At 47.5% G+C, this 17,799-nt stretch overlaps 1 protein-coding gene and 1 long non-coding RNA gene across 13 annotated transcripts; one reads left to right on the top strand and one right to left on the bottom strand.

The window, feature by feature from the left end:
* Nucleotides 1-7,489: 7,489 nt before the first annotated feature.
* On the bottom strand, nt 7,490-16,617 carry LOC119323303. 11 transcript variants are annotated; one of them, XR_005156214.1, is made up of 8 exons: nt 16,055-16,614; nt 15,722-15,856; nt 15,074-15,144; nt 14,799-14,868; nt 14,583-14,726; nt 9,403-9,573; nt 8,502-8,552; nt 8,147-8,402 (listed from the first exon to the last, which is right to left on the bottom strand). It is a non-coding gene; the product is annotated as an uncharacterized LOC119323303 (long non-coding RNA). The 11 variants fall into 11 exon arrangements; XR_005156211.1 differs by adding an exon at nt 7,490-7,752 and having other exon boundaries at nt 8,264-8,402; nt 14,583-15,144; nt 16,055-16,616; XR_005156210.1 differs by having other exon boundaries at nt 14,799-15,144; nt 16,055-16,616.
* On the top strand, nt 10,609-14,623 carry LOC119323302. 2 transcript variants are annotated; one of them, XR_005156207.1, is made up of 5 exons: nt 10,609-10,776; nt 11,030-12,915; nt 13,017-13,135; nt 13,238-14,211; nt 14,322-14,623. XR_005156207.1 is itself a non-coding variant. In XM_037596914.1 (4 exons), the coding sequence occupies exons 2-4, from the start codon at nt 11,052-11,054 to the stop codon at nt 13,243-13,245; spliced, it is 1,998 nt and encodes a 665-aa protein (XP_037452811.1). In that variant the 5' UTR covers nt 10,609-10,776; nt 11,030-11,051; the 3' UTR covers nt 13,246-13,358. The 2 variants fall into 2 exon arrangements, 1 of the variants encoding a protein (XP_037452811.1); XM_037596914.1 differs by lacking the exon at nt 14,322-14,623 and having other exon boundaries at nt 13,017-13,142; nt 13,238-13,358.
* Nucleotides 16,618-17,799: the final 1,182 nt, after the last annotated feature.

Below are 17,799 nucleotides of genomic sequence, written 5' to 3'. Positions count from 1 at the left end.
CCCTTCCTTCCTCTCCTACTCCAACTTGGGAAGGGGGAATCCTACTCCCACTGGGAGTAGGACTCCCCCCTTGGGCGCGCCATAGAGGGCCGGCCCTCCCCCTCCTCCACTCCTTTATATATGGGGGAGGGGGGCACCCCTAAGACACACAAGTTGACAATTGTTTTAGCCGTGTGTGGTGCCCCCTTCACAGTTACACACCTCGATCATATCATCGTAGTGCTTAGGCGAAGCCCTGCACTGGTAACTTCATCATCACCGTCACCACGCCGCCGTGCTGACGAAACTCTCCCTCGGCCTCAACTGGATCAAGAGTACGAGGGACGTCTCCGAGCTGAACGTGTGCTGAACGCGGAGGTGCCGTACGTTCGGTGCTTGGATCGGTTGGATCACGAAGACGTTTGACTACATCAACCGCGTTAACTAAATGCTTCCGCTTTTGGTCTACGAGGGTACGTGGACACACTCTCCCCTCTCGTTGCTATGCATCACATAGATAGATCTTGCGGGATTGTAGGATTTTTTTTGAAATTACCGCGTTCCCCAACAGCCTGTATCCCCATCCGGCCCCGGTGGACCAGGGGGAGACAACCTGGTGACTACCGACGGACACCGGGAGCACGCTCGAACGACGCCATGTCTGTGGTCAATGGTGTCAATCTGCCTGACGGCACGGCGATGCCCGACGAGCAACCTTGCATCGACGCCACCACAACGCAACAAGAGAGAAGAGCACTAACGCATAAGCTTGCACCCGTGCAGACCAAGTCGGCTCGCTACACCAGCACGCCGAAGAATGACAACCGCCACCACATACCAGATCCGCACCGTCACAACACGCCGGAGAGACAAACTATCAGCACCGACCTCCTGAAGCACAGACCACCGCTGTCAAGGAGTAGCAGGCCGCCCCACTGCCGCCCGAGGGATCCCGAGCAGCACCACCTCGCCGGACCCGCGCCGCCTTGCTAGATCTGGCCTAGATCCAGGCAGCCGGCCCGAGACCGCCGCCCACCATGCCGCCCGCCCGAAGAGCGAGCAGCTGCTCCCCATAGCGCCTTGGACCAGGCCGCCACGGCCCGCCGCCCGCCGTGCCGCCAGATCGGGCGACCCGACGGTGCCCGCATCCACCAGAGAGCCGCCGTGCGAAGCCGCCGCACAACCCGCTCACGCGCTTGGCCCCGCCGCCCGTGCCGTCGCGCACGCCGTCACCACCCGTGTCAGCTGTTGCGCCGCCGGCCCCTCGCGAGCGCGGCGCCCCCGCCCGGCCAGATCGTCCCGCGCCAACCCTAGGCTGAGGAAAAAAGTGGGGAAATCTTCCCGCCGCCTCCGGCGCCACCATGGCTTTGCCCAGTGGCGCTAGCCGGCGGCGGCGGGGGAGCGAGACAAGAGGGGGAAGAGGGAGGCCGGCGGCTAGAGTTGCCCCGCTCGGCGTACCGCGGGGGCGACGCGAGGGGGAGAGGGGAGGGGGGACGCGGAATGGATATGCCAAGGTGAAAAGAGTTGAGATGCCGTCGTGGATGTCTTCGCTAGGTGGTCTAAGAATCTGGATGTAATTTTTATTATTTTTTGTGTTCGTTGTACTATCATGATTGAAGATGATAGATTGGAAGTTTTCTCGCAAAAAGAAAATTTAACGTGTATTGTAATGCCAAAGCACCAGAGCAAATCCTACAGAAATCCAGCCAATTTGGATTAACTCGAGAGACTTCTAAAGCTCCTGCACTACGCTATGTTTTTTTTCCGAAAGGGGATATCTGGCCTCTGCATCAGAGCGATGCATACGGCCACTGTACTACGCTATGTACGTAACCAAGATATTAATAACCCATAGCCAAGGTAAAACGCGTAAGCATAAGTGGCAGATAAGGCATTCTCAACTTTAGCTGGTTATCACTAGATCACCCCCGAGAGCCCTGCTACTTGAACTCCATCCCCAGCAGTTGGCATCAACCCATCAGCATATCCAACTTGAGATCATGTTCTGCAATGCACTCCCCCAAAAGGGGACTCTTGTTGGCGCCAAGAGTCAGTTCAAGTGGGCCACACCAAGATTCTCCTGCCCTTCGTTATCGAATTTGGAAAACAAAAAAAGGATTTGAGAAGCATAATAACAGCGCTGATCCTGGGGTGGATGCAATGCAGGTGCAAAATGCAATTAGCCTTCCCAGGAGCTATTCCTAAAAAGACATCATGTGGCTGGGAGCAGGTTTTGTGTCCCGCATGCGAACCCTATTGCTTTGAGAATTCGAAATCTATTCTTTTAGAAAATGTCTTATTTCACAATTGTATGCAGTGATGTACTCCCTCCGTTCCTAAATATAAGTCTTTTTTTGTCCCTTCTAAGTTGTCCAGCAGGCGACGGGAAGGAACCCTAGCAGCTTTCCAGTGCCCCTTCTCCTGCTCCTCCCCTCCCCTGCCGCCGCCAGAGGGCGTGGCCGGGCGAAACCCGGCCAGCACCGGCGGCGGCAAGGCTCTTTTGGCCCCTCGCACGTGGATCCGATGTGGGACGGATTTGAAGGGCAAGGGTGTCGCGATGCAGAGGGTCGTGGTGGCGCGATCCGGCTTCCTAGCGGCTACGTTGGGAGGCGGGGTAACGCGGATGTGGCCTCTGGTGGTGGGGCGTGCTGGCTTTTGGCGGCGGTGGAGATCTGGCCCAGATCCGTTGTTCCAAGTACCAGGCGGCGCGGGCAGCGGCCGACGACGGCGGTTGGCTGGTGTTGTCTTCTAGGCAGTAGTGGCCGACGATGATGGTGGATCGGGGCTGCGGTGGCGGTCCTCGGTGTTCCGGCGGCTACATGCGTCTACTCGGCGAGACACTGCGCGGTTCAAGTCAGCTACTGGGTCGGGATGGCGCTACTGCCGATGAAGATCGCGTCGACTTTGGTCTTGACGGATGATGGCGGCGTCATTGCCGTCGTTTCCTTGTTGAGGCATCGTCGTTGCAGGCAACATCATCTTCCTCGGGCTGCTCCGAGAGGAACCCTAGATCTAGGTCTTCCCGGATCGGATGATGATGACATCTTCGATGCCGTTCTCCCTCCTAGGGGTATCGTTTTGGAGCAGGTGCTAACTGAAAGTGCCCAGAGGCGGAGCGGGGTTTCATCTTCTGCATCGATGACAGTGGATCTCGGCGGCATGGCGCAGTGGAGTCTCAGTGTCCGATGCGGGTTGACAGACTCGCGCAGGAGGACGGCGATGTCTGGCATCATGGTGGCGTCGATGGCAGGCCTGGCAAAGTTGATGCGTTAGTTCCTGTTCTGAAGATGGATAGGTGGAAGACGGCGGCGGCCGCCCATGAAAGTGCGCGGACCGGTATGTGCCCCAGACCCGACATTGTATCTTGGTTGGGGCCTTCGGCTTTAGATGTTAGGCTTTGGTGCGAAGTCTGTTTGGTATTCGGCTCAGATTTTCGGCACCCCTTCATCAAGTGGATAGGAGTGGCGACAAATGTTGCCAAGATTGTTGCTTCAGACTTACCGATGTATTAGTTATAAGGTCTTTGTGAATAATTAATAAAGTGACTGCATACATCGGTCAGATGCAGAGGCTGAGGGTCATCCTTCTTTTGAAAAATAATTTTATAAGTCTTTTTAGAGATTCCAGCATGGACTACACAAGGAGCAAAATGAGTGAATCTACACTCTAAAGTATATCTATATATATCCATACGTCTAAAGTATATCTATATATATCCATACGTAGTCTGTATTGAAATTTCTAAAAGAATTGCATTTAAAAAAGGAGGGAGTAGTACACAAGAAAGACCAATTTTTATATACGGTAAAAACAATAATCTTTTTTTTGCGGGTCATAAAACAATAATCGTGAGTTTAGGGTATATACCGAAAAAGGTTTTCGCCCCGCTTTATATATAAAGCAACAACCCACAAGCATCCAATACAACCACACGCTACGTCACCGCAACACACGCACACACCCAGGACTGGATACAAAGGCGCTGAGCGCAGCCACACTACTCCTAGCACTACCGCCCCGAAGATATGAAGCTACATATGACGAACCATGCGCTCCAAGGCGGCGCCTTCAGGAAGGAAACGACGCCGGAGCGCCGCCACCGCCCGATCCAAGGATCAAAGTTTCCCCCGGAGCCGCATGACGGGCAATGAGAGCCGCGACGACGCCTTCAAGAAGGGAGCGATCTTCGCCGCCACCGGTCCGCCCGAAGATAGAGCAGGTTTTCACCTCGGCCAACATTCACCGCCACCGAGCACCACACCCCGGCAACCACGCCGCCCACACGGCCATGACGAGCGGGCAGCACCAAGGCGCGGGCTTTGTCCAAGAGCACCGCGCCACCACCACCACCAGGGCCGCCGCCCCAGCATCCAAGACCTCGACACCACCTCACCCGTGACCCGGCGCACCCCAACGAAAGAGACGAGCGGAAAGGTCCCACCTTTCGCGCCCCTGGGCAACCCCCAGCGTCGGCATCCATCGACCCATCCTGCTACCCCAAGCGTGAGATGAGCTCGGTCCTGCAGCATCGTGCGCGAGACGAGCTCGGTCCTGCTGCATCGTGCGCGAGACGAGCTTGGTCCTGCTGCATCGTGCACGAGACGAGTCCGGTCCTGCTGCATCGTGCGCGAGACGATCTCGGTCCTGCTGCATCGTGCGCGAGACGAGCTCTGTCCGGCGGCAACGAGCGCGAGACGAGCGGTGGATCGCAGCTGGGAAAGGGCCAGCCCTTTGATGGGAGTAGCACCCGGGCGACGAGGAGATGGGCTGAAGGCCGAGACGGCCCGAACACAGACAAACCGACGCCGGAGGAGCCGGCCATTGCCGCGGACAGATCCGTCGAGTCACCGTGAAGCCGCCACGACACCGATAGGCCACCGAGACCTACCCATGTCGCCGCCCACGACCGGAGCAGCAGTATATACAACGGTTGATAATACACTCTTCTCTTGTGTGTTACACTTCTTTAGAGAAGTCAAAAAACATGGCGTATCGTGAAGAGTAATGCTAGAGTTATGGACAAATTCAACGGGTTCTTGTTCTTTTAAGTGTAATGCTAGAGTTATGCCGACTGAAGACTGGGTTGAATTGCGGAACTTGAAGATTGACAACATCACTACGAGTGCCTTGCTATCGGCAAAAAAACACCGGCTCTCAATGAAAGATAATCCTCATTGAAGTGTCAAACCGGGGGTTTGATCTCTCGTGGGTTATCTTTTTGGATCAAGTTCCCATGTTCACGTTTCATCCAACAATTTGCACATGAAACTCTTCATATGTTAGAAGCTTAGAATGGACAAAAGGCGCCCCTGATACGTGTGCGCTGGTCTATTTTCTTCTAAGAAAGTCTCCGCACGTACGTGAGGCCGAGAACGAGAAGCCACTGTGGCGCTATCACCAGCCGCATTTTTCAGAAAAAGACCAGGCAAAAGGGAGAGGAAGATATGCATGCCCCCATATGGTTAGGCTTAGATCCTGAAATTCTGCGGTCCTCACAGGAAATAGTGCAACGGTACCAAATGTAGCGGAGTTTTCACAAAGATCCTATTCTGGTAATGTATGCTTTGATGTTTATAGGCATGATCAACGGAATTCTGCAAAAGACGGGGAATGTGAACAAGGAATTTTCACGAGGATGTGACGGAGGTGGAGGCGAAGCCGGAAGGTGCCTTTTGACTTTGCCTTTTGTTTTTGCGTGCTTGATGGCTCATCCAATCATTTCTGCTGTGGATTCTAGAGAAAGAGCTTGATCAAGCTTCTCCACTCATGTATCTTGATCTCTTGGCATATCATGGGTCGAGGAACCATGCAAGTTGTGCAGCCTTTGTGGCTTGACGTAATCTACTCTAGAGAATGGCGCGAGCGTGCTTCACCGGCTGGTGGTCCTAGGCTTGGACGGGTCGGCCCGGAAGAAGGTCGAAAAATCCTGTGGGGCTTCCTTTAGGCGGGCACGGCGGGTCTTGGTGTTCCGGGCCTTGAACTAGCCGTAGGGTCCGGTCGCAGCATCTCCAAGTTTGACGCCTCAGCTTTTGATTTAGGTCTCTAAGGCTCTTCCCAATGCTTCAAGATGTACAGGTGCTAAAGATGCCACATAAGCAAAAAAAATGATGTGACAATGCAACTAAAGAGGAGAGAGAACATTATGGTGACCCAGAAAGAAACAGTGCATTGGGAAGACTAGTTGCTAAGATTTTAGATGAGGGGGTTTAATTATTAAACAATTCCACGAGGAAAGCTTAGGTACAAAAGCTAAGCACCTATGCATTGGGAAGACTAGTTGCTAAGATTTTAGATGCACTTAGCACCTCATCTAAGCACCCATGCATTGAAGAGGCCTAAGGGCACTAGGAAATGGCCCACTGCTAGAGACCCTCGTCGTTGGATCTCGGACATTAGGGGGCCCCTAGGGCCTCTAGCCTTATGGGAGTACATCCAGCTTTGGTGGATGGTCCACGGGGTGCAGTTTTTCACCTTGCTAGATGCACTCTAATAGACACTTCTGAGAGCTGCTACGACGCCCTCTTCCAGATGGGGCGTCGGTACGAGCACTTGAAAGTTAAACTCGAAATCATGAGCTTCCCCTAGGGTCAAGTTCTTCATGGGGCTTGCTTGTATGACCACTACTAGTGGACCCACTGCGCTAGAGGCACGCTGAAGCCATGTCCGCGATGAAAAAAAATTACATGGTTTAATCCCTCTAATAGGGAACACGGTGGATCGTTGTGTGCAATGATACAAATATACACATTTTAACTTAATAGTATAGTCTTATTTAAAACAAAACATATGCCCGGGCAAGCACATATGATAATAAATGAGATATCCTTTAGCCAAAAAATTGGTGTGTTGTTGTGTACAATGACACTCTTATTTGGTGGTATAAAGTCCCGTTTTAAATCACGTTTCTGGTCGCCGCTGTCAAACCCATGCTCACTGACCGGTGCTCGGTGTTACGCAGCGGGTAAGTGGAAGAAGGATCAGGAGTGGATCGAGGCACCACCGACATGGGCGACCACCATGTCGCACCTGACCTGGCCGGCCGATGACCCTCTCTCGTCCATAGTGTGCACATTGAAAAGAAAATCTATGAAACTCCCTTTAATAAAAGAAGAATGGCAGGATCAATGTTGTTTACATTCTCAGGGGTCTATCCAGAATCATAAAATCCATGTGGTCTGTGTTGTTGCTGTCATCTCCAAATCTCGATTTCTTATATTACCATCATCCAATTTCAAGTCCACTAAAAATAGCTAGTTTTGCTGTAAAATTTGCCATATGATCCTATAACGTAATAGTTAGAGTTAGTTTTGAAATAGTGATACAACATAGAATAAGTGTAATGATAATATCTGCATAGAAGTGTCAGACCAAACACCTCCTATGAAGTACTCCATAAAATTAAATGTCCACAAACCACAAGATGACCTACATATTACGGAACTTAAATATATTCAACAATTCCTTTTATAAATTTTTATAGAACAAGCCTCGATCATAAAAGACCTCTGTGGCAAGTACATATGATAATAAACATAATCTCCTTTAGTCGAAAAAATGGTGTCTTGTACACATTCTAATTTGGTGGTGTAAAGTCCCATTCAAAACCTCTGGCAAATTTACAAATCGTCACAGTAATGTGACTTGATTAGTCTGTGTTGATTGATAATCTATGTTGTTTTAGGCTTCCACCACGGCTGAGCATGAGGGGAGCTTGCATTCGCATGGATGATCCCGTGAACATTAGCTCTGATAAAAGCGTGGACAGCAGCTCCGCTGAAGCCGTGGACAGCAGCAATACCAGTGATCCTTTTAGTAATGAAAATTGAAGGTTCAAACTATGCAATAGAATTTTCAAAATGCGACCATAAATTATCTGTACAATTTTTTGTGTTAGCTTGAAGTTAAAAAAGGCCTATGATATATATGATCTGCAAGACATAAACATGCTTCAAACAGTGGTGTGTTTACTATTACACAACTGAAAATACAGGGAGTAGAAAATAATTAGACAAACAGCATAAGAAAGCTAGATCTAATGTGTACAACTTATAAGCTCTCTTGCTCCTCTTAAGAACTTAAAAGCTCCTTTCTTTTCTTTTCTCAACAGTACATGTTGGGAGACCAGCTCATGAACAGAAAGCATTCCACCTAGGATGCACATATAATATGGTTCGGCTCATAACATAGCTGAAATTTCTTGTTTCGACAGTGCTTTGGCAGATGCAGTACAACCAAATGCTCTAGTTTTTAATGTCCAATTACATAAAAAGGTGTGCATCCATACCCAGACAGATGAACTCGGTTTAACGGTAGATGAAGATCAGAACTTCTAGGACTGATAGACGATGCAGATATAGGCATAACATCATGGCTCCTCTTTTGTGGTAGCATGCCGGAGAGACCTAGCTAAGATACTATGCAGTCTGCAATGAAAGAATTTCAATATAAACATATGTTCTCAGACTGGTCCTTGCTTTGAAAAGAGAAGCAAGAAAAGGATTATATTCAAACACATGTCATACCTGCAGGCAAACTACACTTGCACAGAGATACCTAACTAAGATACTATGCACCTGCAATGAAAGAACTTCATTATAAATATATGTTCCCAGCCTGGTCCTTGCTTTGGAAAGAGAAGCAAAAAAGAAAAGGATTATGCAATAGACACACCAAACACCAAGGCAATGCAAAATATTCACTGATTTTACTCTTATTTTTCAACGATGCATCTAAACTGGCCCTAAACATTATATTATTTAACGATAATGAAAGGAACTTCTTAAGGCACTCAGTCACAGGTTATGATTCTACAACCTACCATTTTTACACTTCGTAAAATGACCGTGTCAGTACTGATTTTATATGAAGCTACAAAGAGATAATAATAATAATAGCGACATTGATGAAAACTGAAATCACAATATGTATAAAACTTGGTGTCACACCTTCCTTCTTACGTCGTGGCAGTACCTGACCTCTATTCTAATAAAATCGTATTATAATAATTTGAATATAGAGAATTATATGTATACAATGTGTGACCTCTGTTACAATAGAATTATATATATGCTTCACTTAGTGTGCCTACAGTTTTTAGAATGTAAATTTTCCTATGTTTTGAGAAACCATTTTAGGATTGCAAGGAACAATTTTGCAAAGAACAACATTGCAAGTAAATCACGAAGACTTACTGATAAGCTACCTAGCCTGTAGCATGGAATATCTTCCGTCAGCACACTCAGCCAAGAGCACCATTACACAGAACAAAGAGGTGTAGGAAAAATAGTTTGTTTCATGTATACTTGTAAACGATATTGCCATTTTCCAACTAATAAAGTCATTTCCTCAAAAAACACAGGAAAAAGAGGAACAACCCAGGATTATCAAACCACCTCAACCCATAGACCTGCCCAGGTGGCTCACCTGAACGAACTCTCGGAAAAGCATGTCGGGTTCTTGATGCCAGGCACCCTCTCAACATTGTCGCCTAGTGAGATATAGCACGCCACCAAGGGTGTCCTCTTCCTCGTCCCCATCTCTTCTTCCCCACTACATGTAATCCACAATCCGACTCCCCAGATCCTAAACAAAGCACTGTCGGTATCTTTAGTATCTGAAGTGGAGAACCATCAAGCGACACTGTAAAACAAATTATTTGCAGGTACCAAGGTGCAGCTACTAATTTCCCTTCCAACAATATGAACCTTTGCCATACAAAAAATTATTATGCAAATCTACACATACATGATACATGAACATAGCTATGTATTCATATACATTATCTCGCAGAACATTTTAGAACTACTGAAATAGCAGCTGAATGTAAGAAGGAAACACCGTTAGATTTTTCAACAAATAATCTCCAACTGCTAATTTCTTGGGCGATTACTAACATACCCAACGTCCATGTGTACAAGAATTATTTAGACAGGTCCCCAGGGCATGCAAACAGTCTATTATATATTCTACATATAGCTTAGCTGTGCAAGAATTATCAGGGTAGTCTATTCTATGCGATTCAGTCAAGGTGTTGGTATCAATTACGATAACAACGATGATACATGTGTGTGCCATATCCACTGGGAAATGAACTGAAGTACTCGGCCCCCAATATTTCATACTGAAAATCAGTAGTAACTAAAAAGAATAAATTGTAATTAGTTTGGGTAGAAACATATTTCACATTAATTTTAATTAAGCGGAGCAGAGGAATTTCCTCAATGAGATGGGTCGGTGTGTTCAGAAGCAATTGTGATCCGCAGAAAAATCTAAATTGTCAGGATGCCGACGACATAGATCAATGGAGTAAATTCTCACAAATGAAATGATAGTTAAGGGAATATGAATCTTGACTCTGGAACAACGTTTTTGAGTCGCCGACTAGTCGCCGACTAATCGCCGAGTCGTCGCAGCGTGGCTGGCTCGCGCAGGCGACTTGGCTCAGGAAGCAAGTCGCGCGACTCGCTGGCTCGCCCGCGACTTGCCGCGATTAGTCGGCGGCTAATAGCCGCCAGTCGCGTGGCTTGCTCCAGATCGGCCCACCTGCCAGAGATATTTTGGGGTGGGGGGATAAATAGAGAGCCACGCGGGAACTACAGAGGAAGAGAGGGAAATGGAGGGAAACCGCGCGGGTCTCCTGACCTAGGACTCCAGATCGACGGCCGCCGGCGACGTGCCCCTCCAGATCCGCCGGTGACGCGCGCCCCCAAGAGCTTCCTCCGCCGGTGACCTGCCCCCACTAGCCTCCTCCGCCTCCGCCTCCATCTTCTCCTGCGCCTGCGCCAGCAAAGACTGCAGGTATGGCTCGTCGCCCCCTCTGCCTCTCTTTGCTCTGCTTCTGCTGCTGTGTGCTCTGCTTCTGCTGCTGCTGCTGTGGGGACTGGGGAAGTAGAAGGACCGAAGGAAAGATAGCGTGGGGTGGGCTCTATATTTACTCTGCTGTAGATCTACTGATGTAGTGATGTGCTCTGCTGCTCTATGTACTGATGTGCCCTGCTGCTCTAATTAGTAATTACTGATTACTACTTGTGCTGCTCTGTTTTTTCTGCAGGCACCTTGGCTGCAGCTAGAGGATGACTGACCAAACTGTCAATAGTGCAGCCGGCGGCAATGGGCCTGAGCCTGAGCAGTATGATCCATCCAAGGATCCTAAGCGGAAGGCAAAGTCGGGAGACCCTGGGTGGAAGTATGGGTATTGGCATGATATGAACAGGAGGGATAGGATACGATGCACTTTTTGCGGGACAGATGTGCATGCTGGAATAGCAAGGTTCAAGCGTCACCTAGCTGGGGCTAGTACTAAAGGGAAGAAGAATTCTATAAAATGCAAGAAGGTGCCAGAGGCTGTTTCAAAGAAGATGCTGGATTTCATGAAGGCCTACGCAAAGAAGCATAATATGCCAGGGGAGTCTGATAAAGAAGATACAGCAACTGGTGATGAAGAAGAGGATGCAACAGCAACTCAAACTAGTAGTAGGACAACAGCAAAAAGGAAGGCCGAGACTGTCCAAACTGAATTACATACACAAAAGGCTTCAAGAACAATTGCCGGGATGATTAGGAAGACTCCGGAAGAAGTCATTGAGCTAAGGCACTCGAAGAATCCTTCTCAAGCCGCATTGAACGCAGGTTGCTTCAAAAGGACCACCGAGGATAAGGATAGAGTTGATGATCATTGGGCAGCATTTTTCTATGCCAATGCCATTCCCTTCAATGTTACCCGATCAAGAGCCTTTGAGATTGCATTGGAGTCCACCGGGCAATATGGTCCAGGCTACATCCCCCCAACTATTCATGCTCTTAGGCTTCCACTTCTTGTGAAAGCAAAGAAGAAGACACATGCATTGAGAGAGCAACATGAGCTGGCTTGGCAAGAGTATGGCTGCACACTAATGTCCGATGGGTGGACCGATGGGAGGACTAGGCACTTGGTCAACTTCCTTGTCAATAGTCCAGCCGGGACTTTCTTCATTGATAGCGTTGACATACCAGCCTTAGTAGCCAGCAAAGAATTGTTGGCAGATTTGATGGAGAAAAGGATCAACGACATTGGAAGAGGCTACGCGGTTCAGATTTGCACGGATAATGGTGCTAACTACAAGGCAGCGGGTAGACTCTTAACAGAGAGGATCCCTACATTATGGTGGACCCCTTGTGCAGCCCATTGTTTGAACCTTATGTTGGAGGCCATTTGCAAAATCAAGCAATTCAGCGAGTGTATTACAAATGGAAAAAGGGTGTCTACATTCATCTACAGGCATGGCAAGGTTTTAGATGAAATGAGAGTGAAGACCGACAACCGTGATCTTGTGAGGGCTGGAGCTACTCGCTTTGCCACAAATTTTCTCAACTTGCAAAGCTTGCACAAACATAGGCAAGCTCTCAAAGAATTGTTTGTGGGTGATGTTTGGCATAGCAATAAGAAGTTGTCAACCTCACCGGTGGGACAAAAAGTTCAAGAAGATGTGTTGTCCATTAGTTTTTGGAACTCAGTAGAGACTTGCATGAAAGTTTCTCTACCTCTTCTAAGGGTGCTAAGGATTGTTGATGGCGATGAGAAGCCAGCGATGCCCGAGGTTATGGCAGCAATGGATTATGCAAAGGAGAGAATCAAGGCTGCGATAGATGACAAACCAACGTTGGTTAAGAAGGTGACAAAAATAGTAGAGGACAAGTGGGAATCTCAAATGGGGGTGAAGTTGTATGGAGCTGCACTATTCTTAAACCCAAATAGGATCTATGGTCTCAAAGCTAAGCCCGAGAAAGCACGATATTGTCAAAGGCTTAGGCATATGTTCAATGAGGTGCTATTGCACATGGAGCCCGATGATGATAAAGCAAGCGTGATAAGTAGATTGGCTGATGACTATGAAAGAGGTGAAGGTGAATGCTTCAGCTCTAAGTTGGCAATCAATGACCGAACAAAAAAGAGTCCTCGTAAGTTACTTCAGCTCTAGCCTTCTACTTTTTCATAAATTTCAGCACCTATCTTTTTTGGATTAAGAATTCTAACATTGTCTTCATTTGTACTCATGCAGTTCTTTGGTGGGGTGCTTATGGTGGCCTTGCTTATGAGCTGCAACATTTAGCAAAGCACATAGTTAGCCTTTGTGCTTCAGCTTCCGGTTGCGAACGAAATTGGTCTTGCTTTCAAAATGTAAGTAGTAAGTACCAACTTGATGTTCATTGTACTTCTGTAGTTCTTTGGTGGGGTGCTTATGGTAGCCTTTCTAATTGTTTTCTTGTATGTTGTTTTCAGATCCATAGCAAAAAGAGAAATAGGTTGGAGTTCCAAAGACTTAATGATTTGTCATATATTCAATACAACCGGAAGAATGCCGATAGGTTCCAAAAGATTCGTGAGGAAGGCTCCAAAGGGACTAGGTCTGACCCATTAGTCCTAGAAGACATTAGTCCTAGAAGACTTACAATGGGACAATGAATGGGTTGACCATAATGCCCAGCCGGTTTATGAAGGGGCTGATATCACTTGGGCTCAAGTTGACGAAGCTGTCGGTGCATCTGAAGGTCCATTGCGCAACCTTAGAAGCCGTGGGAGTGGGAGCCAGGCTGCTGTTACTCATGTCTATTCTCGATCTCGAGAGCACCAAGTTGGAGAAGATGAGGACGAGGAGGATGATGCAAATCAGGAGGTTGAGCTTGAAGATTATTCAACAAGTGAAGATGATCAAGAGGGAAATCAAGGTGAAGGTGAAGGTGGAGGTGAAGAGAGAGGCTCCATTGGCTTTGATGATGATCTGGATTACTAGGACGATTGATGGAACTTGGGCTGGTGTGGCTTCATTTTGGACATATGGAGTTGGGGGCTCTTGGGGCTGGTGTGCCTCATTTTGGACATATGGAGTTGGGGGCTCTTGGGGCTGGTGTGCCTCATTTTGGACATAGGATTTGGGGCTGGTGTGGACCTTGTGGCTTCTTTTTGGACATATGGAGTTGGGGGCTTGGGGGTTGGGCTGGTGTGCCTTATCCCTTATTTTGGACATAGGATTTGGGGTCGATTTGGGGCTGGTTGTTAAGAGTTAAGAACTTGGTAGTTCGTAGTTAAATGTAATGAACTAATGCTTAATTTCTGTTGTAATACTTGTTGCTGTGATCTGTGATGGTATTTATATGTAGAACTGCTGCTGTTTTCCTTATCTGAATCAGGTGATCAGGTGCAAAGAGAAAAGGATCATCAAGGAAAACAAATTGGGACAGATGGACACACAAGAAGTAAGTTCTCCTCTTTATTTCAACTCAAATGTGCAAGTTTCCTATTACATATATACTGCAAGGTGCAAACAACTTGATGCTCATGCTTGCTGTTACATTTATACTGCAAGGTGCACCTGCAATCAACAAAGACGAGCTTGCACAAGGTCAGAAAGGGATTTCCATTGCCAACTATAAAAGATTACAAGGTAATATCACTCCTAATTCTACCACTAAATCCTATTCTAAGCCATGGCGACTTGGGGCGACTAATCAAGCCAAGTCGCTGACTCAAGCCAGCAAGCCACTAGCCACAGCCTCGGCGACTTGGCTTGACTCGGCGACTCAAAAATAGAGCTCTGGAATGAACAAAGTAAATGGGATAAGCTCACCTTGCCACAGAGACAGCGAACGCCTAACTTCAAGAAAAAAAGGCGAGTACGCCTGAACATAGCAAGACATCCGGATGTCTAAAATGCACCTCACCTACTGGAATCACCCTCGCCTCAATGAAAGAAATATAGCCCAGTTCGACCCTGAATATGAAGCAAAAAGACATAATGAGACATGCTGAACCTGCAATGAATGAATGAATTGTTTGAACCTACACTGGATAGCTCATGTCCATCCATCTATATGCTACTTTCTCACCAGAACGTCAATCCCAAATATCTTCTGCTGGAAATATAACTTTATATTAGTCAGCTGAAACAACACCTTAACTATCCAATGGGTTTCCTAATACGCAACACTCTCTCAGAACATTTGAGGAACAAATCAAGGGAAATTTTCAAATCAGCATTACATGTGTAAAGTCATAATCTATGAACATTATATGCATTGTTCATCAGTATACTTGATCGAATTATGAAGCTTTTCTTACAGGAAGTACCATGCAGAAGTTATCCTAGCAGCTTACGTCATTGCTTCGCTTGGATAAGCTTCTCAATCTGCCTAACAATATGAGAAGAGAAAAACATCAAAGCATGTCCATTGTCAGCATTAGCCAGATTTACAAAAAGGAATTATACTCCTAGCTTGATACAGATTAGCTTTTCCATCACCAGAGAATACTAAAACTAAATGCAATTTCATGTTCACAAAAGTATATTTATGTAGCAGGAACATATACCATAATAACTTCAATAATAGGATTGGTAGCTAATCACATTACAGCTAACGACAGCTATCCAGTGGCTTCAATAATACTCCCTCCGTCCCAAAATTCTTGTCTTAGATTTGCCTAGATACGGATGTATCTAATACTAAAACATGACTTGATACATCCGTATTTAGACAAATCTAAGACAAGAATTTCTGGACGGAGGGAGTAGGACTGGTATGCAACAGCAATTTGTGTTAGTAACAACCCATGTAGAGTAGTGGCATCTAAACCTAATAAACATGTGACCAATAACAATACTTCAAAGTACTTTAAGACGACTACCTCTATGAAGTCTTGAGGTTAATTTACATAAATAAATTACAGAAAAAACTATACTTCATGGGATGAAGAACAAACCAAACCTACCATAGAGTCCTTTCCAGCTGGATCTGGCGTTGCTAGCCATCTGGGAGGCGCGTCCATTGGCATAGGGTAGCAGGACGACAGCTCCTGGCCGTCCCGCTCCTCTGCCTAGATGAAGAGGGCATACTTTCCTCTGCTCTGTGGAAGCCATCGACGTGATGAACAACAAGTCAAAAAGGAACTGTAAAAGGAAGGAATCTAGGGGGAAATCAGCCCCAAATAAGATCAACAATGAAGAAATCCTCCATTGTTTTGCCCACGAATTAGAACAGGCAAGAGGGGAAATCAACAGAGACCAAAACACACGGGAGAGAGGAGAAAGGTAGTCGAGCCTACCTCAGTGTTGTGTATCGTGCCGTCGAGCAAGAGCAGCTGGCTCCATGGCGTCAAAAGAGGATACGCCGCAAGACTCCCTCTTCCCCTTCCCGTGTCAGGTTCTTCTTTCACTCCCTCGATTCACCTCTTCTCCTACTCCCTCTCACTTGTTGCCCTCCATCTCCAGCGGATCCATGGCGCTGGAAGCTGGTGGGGCGAGGTGAGATGGTGGCAGTCCAGCAATCTTGTCGCTCAGCAGGGGCCGATCCATGACGCTGCCTCAAATCAAGCGCCGCCGCCATCGCCCTTCGCCTCCGTGCCCGCACGTCTCGGATCCTTTCAGGGATGAGCGGGGAAGGGGCTGGATGGGAGTGGGAGGAGGCGCGAGAGGATGGAGGAGGACGACAGCTGCGGGGTTCGAGGGAAAGGGTTGCGGGCGACTGCGGAGGAGCCGCTGTGGGGTTTGGTGTGGTGGTGACGAATGGGTGTAGTACCCCCTGAGGCCCTGAGGCGCACAGGGATTGGACGCTGAAGACCTCACGCGCGCTACTCTCCCTCGCACGTCGCACAGTTCGCGCGCTCTCGACGCTCTCTCTCGCACGTCGCGTGGTTCTCGCGTTCCCGTCAGCCATAGAGATGGGTGTCACATACGACCACGCGCACGCAACACATTGACTTACACCCGTTCGAAAAACCCACAAGTAACAAGCCGAACTATAGAAGCAAAAGGGCTACAGGTCAAGTAACAAGCCGAACTATAGAAGCAAAAGGGCTACAGGTCAGCCAAACGTGAAAGCAAAGCAGAAGTAACATTTTTTACCATGCGGTCAACTGATCCAACGTCCAGCAGCGAAAGTCAAAGCACATCCGATGGCCACGAACGCGCCAATCCGGGGGAGCTCCGTGGAGGAGGGTCGGCTAGCATCCTTATAGGTTTAAATTGGATTGCTCAACATCTGGCGAGATGAGGCCTGAAGGATACACCTAATTCCGTATTTTGTGACTAGTCTGAGGAGACGATGCCACATCTCCACACGAGCTGCTCCTTTTCATGCACGGTGTGGCGCGAGATGCTCCCCTACATCCGATCGACGGTTCATTCCCCAAATACAAAGATGACTTCATGTACTCGTGGTAGGAAACCAGCCCTAGACCTCTGCCTGAAAGGTAATGTGCTCGGTCATTATATTGGTGAAACGGTAGATCTAGCAGCGGATAAACCTTGTTGCTAGTATTCTTGTGAAGTTGAATCTAGTTCAATGTTTTGATATTATGTTGTGATGTCACTCTAGCGGTGATGTGTGAACGCGACTGCATATCACTTTATCTTTACAGGCCTAGAGGAGTGTATCATGTGATTAGTTTGTTCATGGATGGGTGGCAAGAGTCACAGATATTACTGTACCCTCAGTTTATGAATTGTTGCATGAGGGATGTTGGAACCCTCGAATTTACGGCTATGGTTAGATGTTATCTTAATTATTCTCTTGTATTTGCGGATGCTTGTTGATGGCTCAATATTTTGTCACTCTTATAAGAGGGGTTTGATGTGGTTTTCAAAGGGTGTTTGATATTTCTCGCTTCTTTCTAACGTTAATCCTTTAGAGAAAGAAGAAAACTTTTTTGTACTATTGATGTGCAGGTATAAATATATTTGGAAGGAAACAAATCAATCCAAACAAATGAAGCCATTTGGAACAACTTTCATTTTGGGCAAAAAATTGATATGGCAACCAGAGTGCAAGACAACACATGGTACGAGCGCT

Source organism: Triticum dicoccoides, chromosome 6B (genome assembly GCF_002162155.2).
Source record: "Triticum dicoccoides isolate Atlit2015 ecotype Zavitan chromosome 6B, WEW_v2.0, whole genome shotgun sequence".
NCBI classification, from domain to species: domain Eukaryota; kingdom Viridiplantae; phylum Streptophyta; class Magnoliopsida; order Poales; family Poaceae; genus Triticum; species Triticum dicoccoides.
The sequence above is the reverse complement of the archived record's forward strand: the minus strand, read 5'-3'. Positions and strand labels throughout refer to the sequence as shown.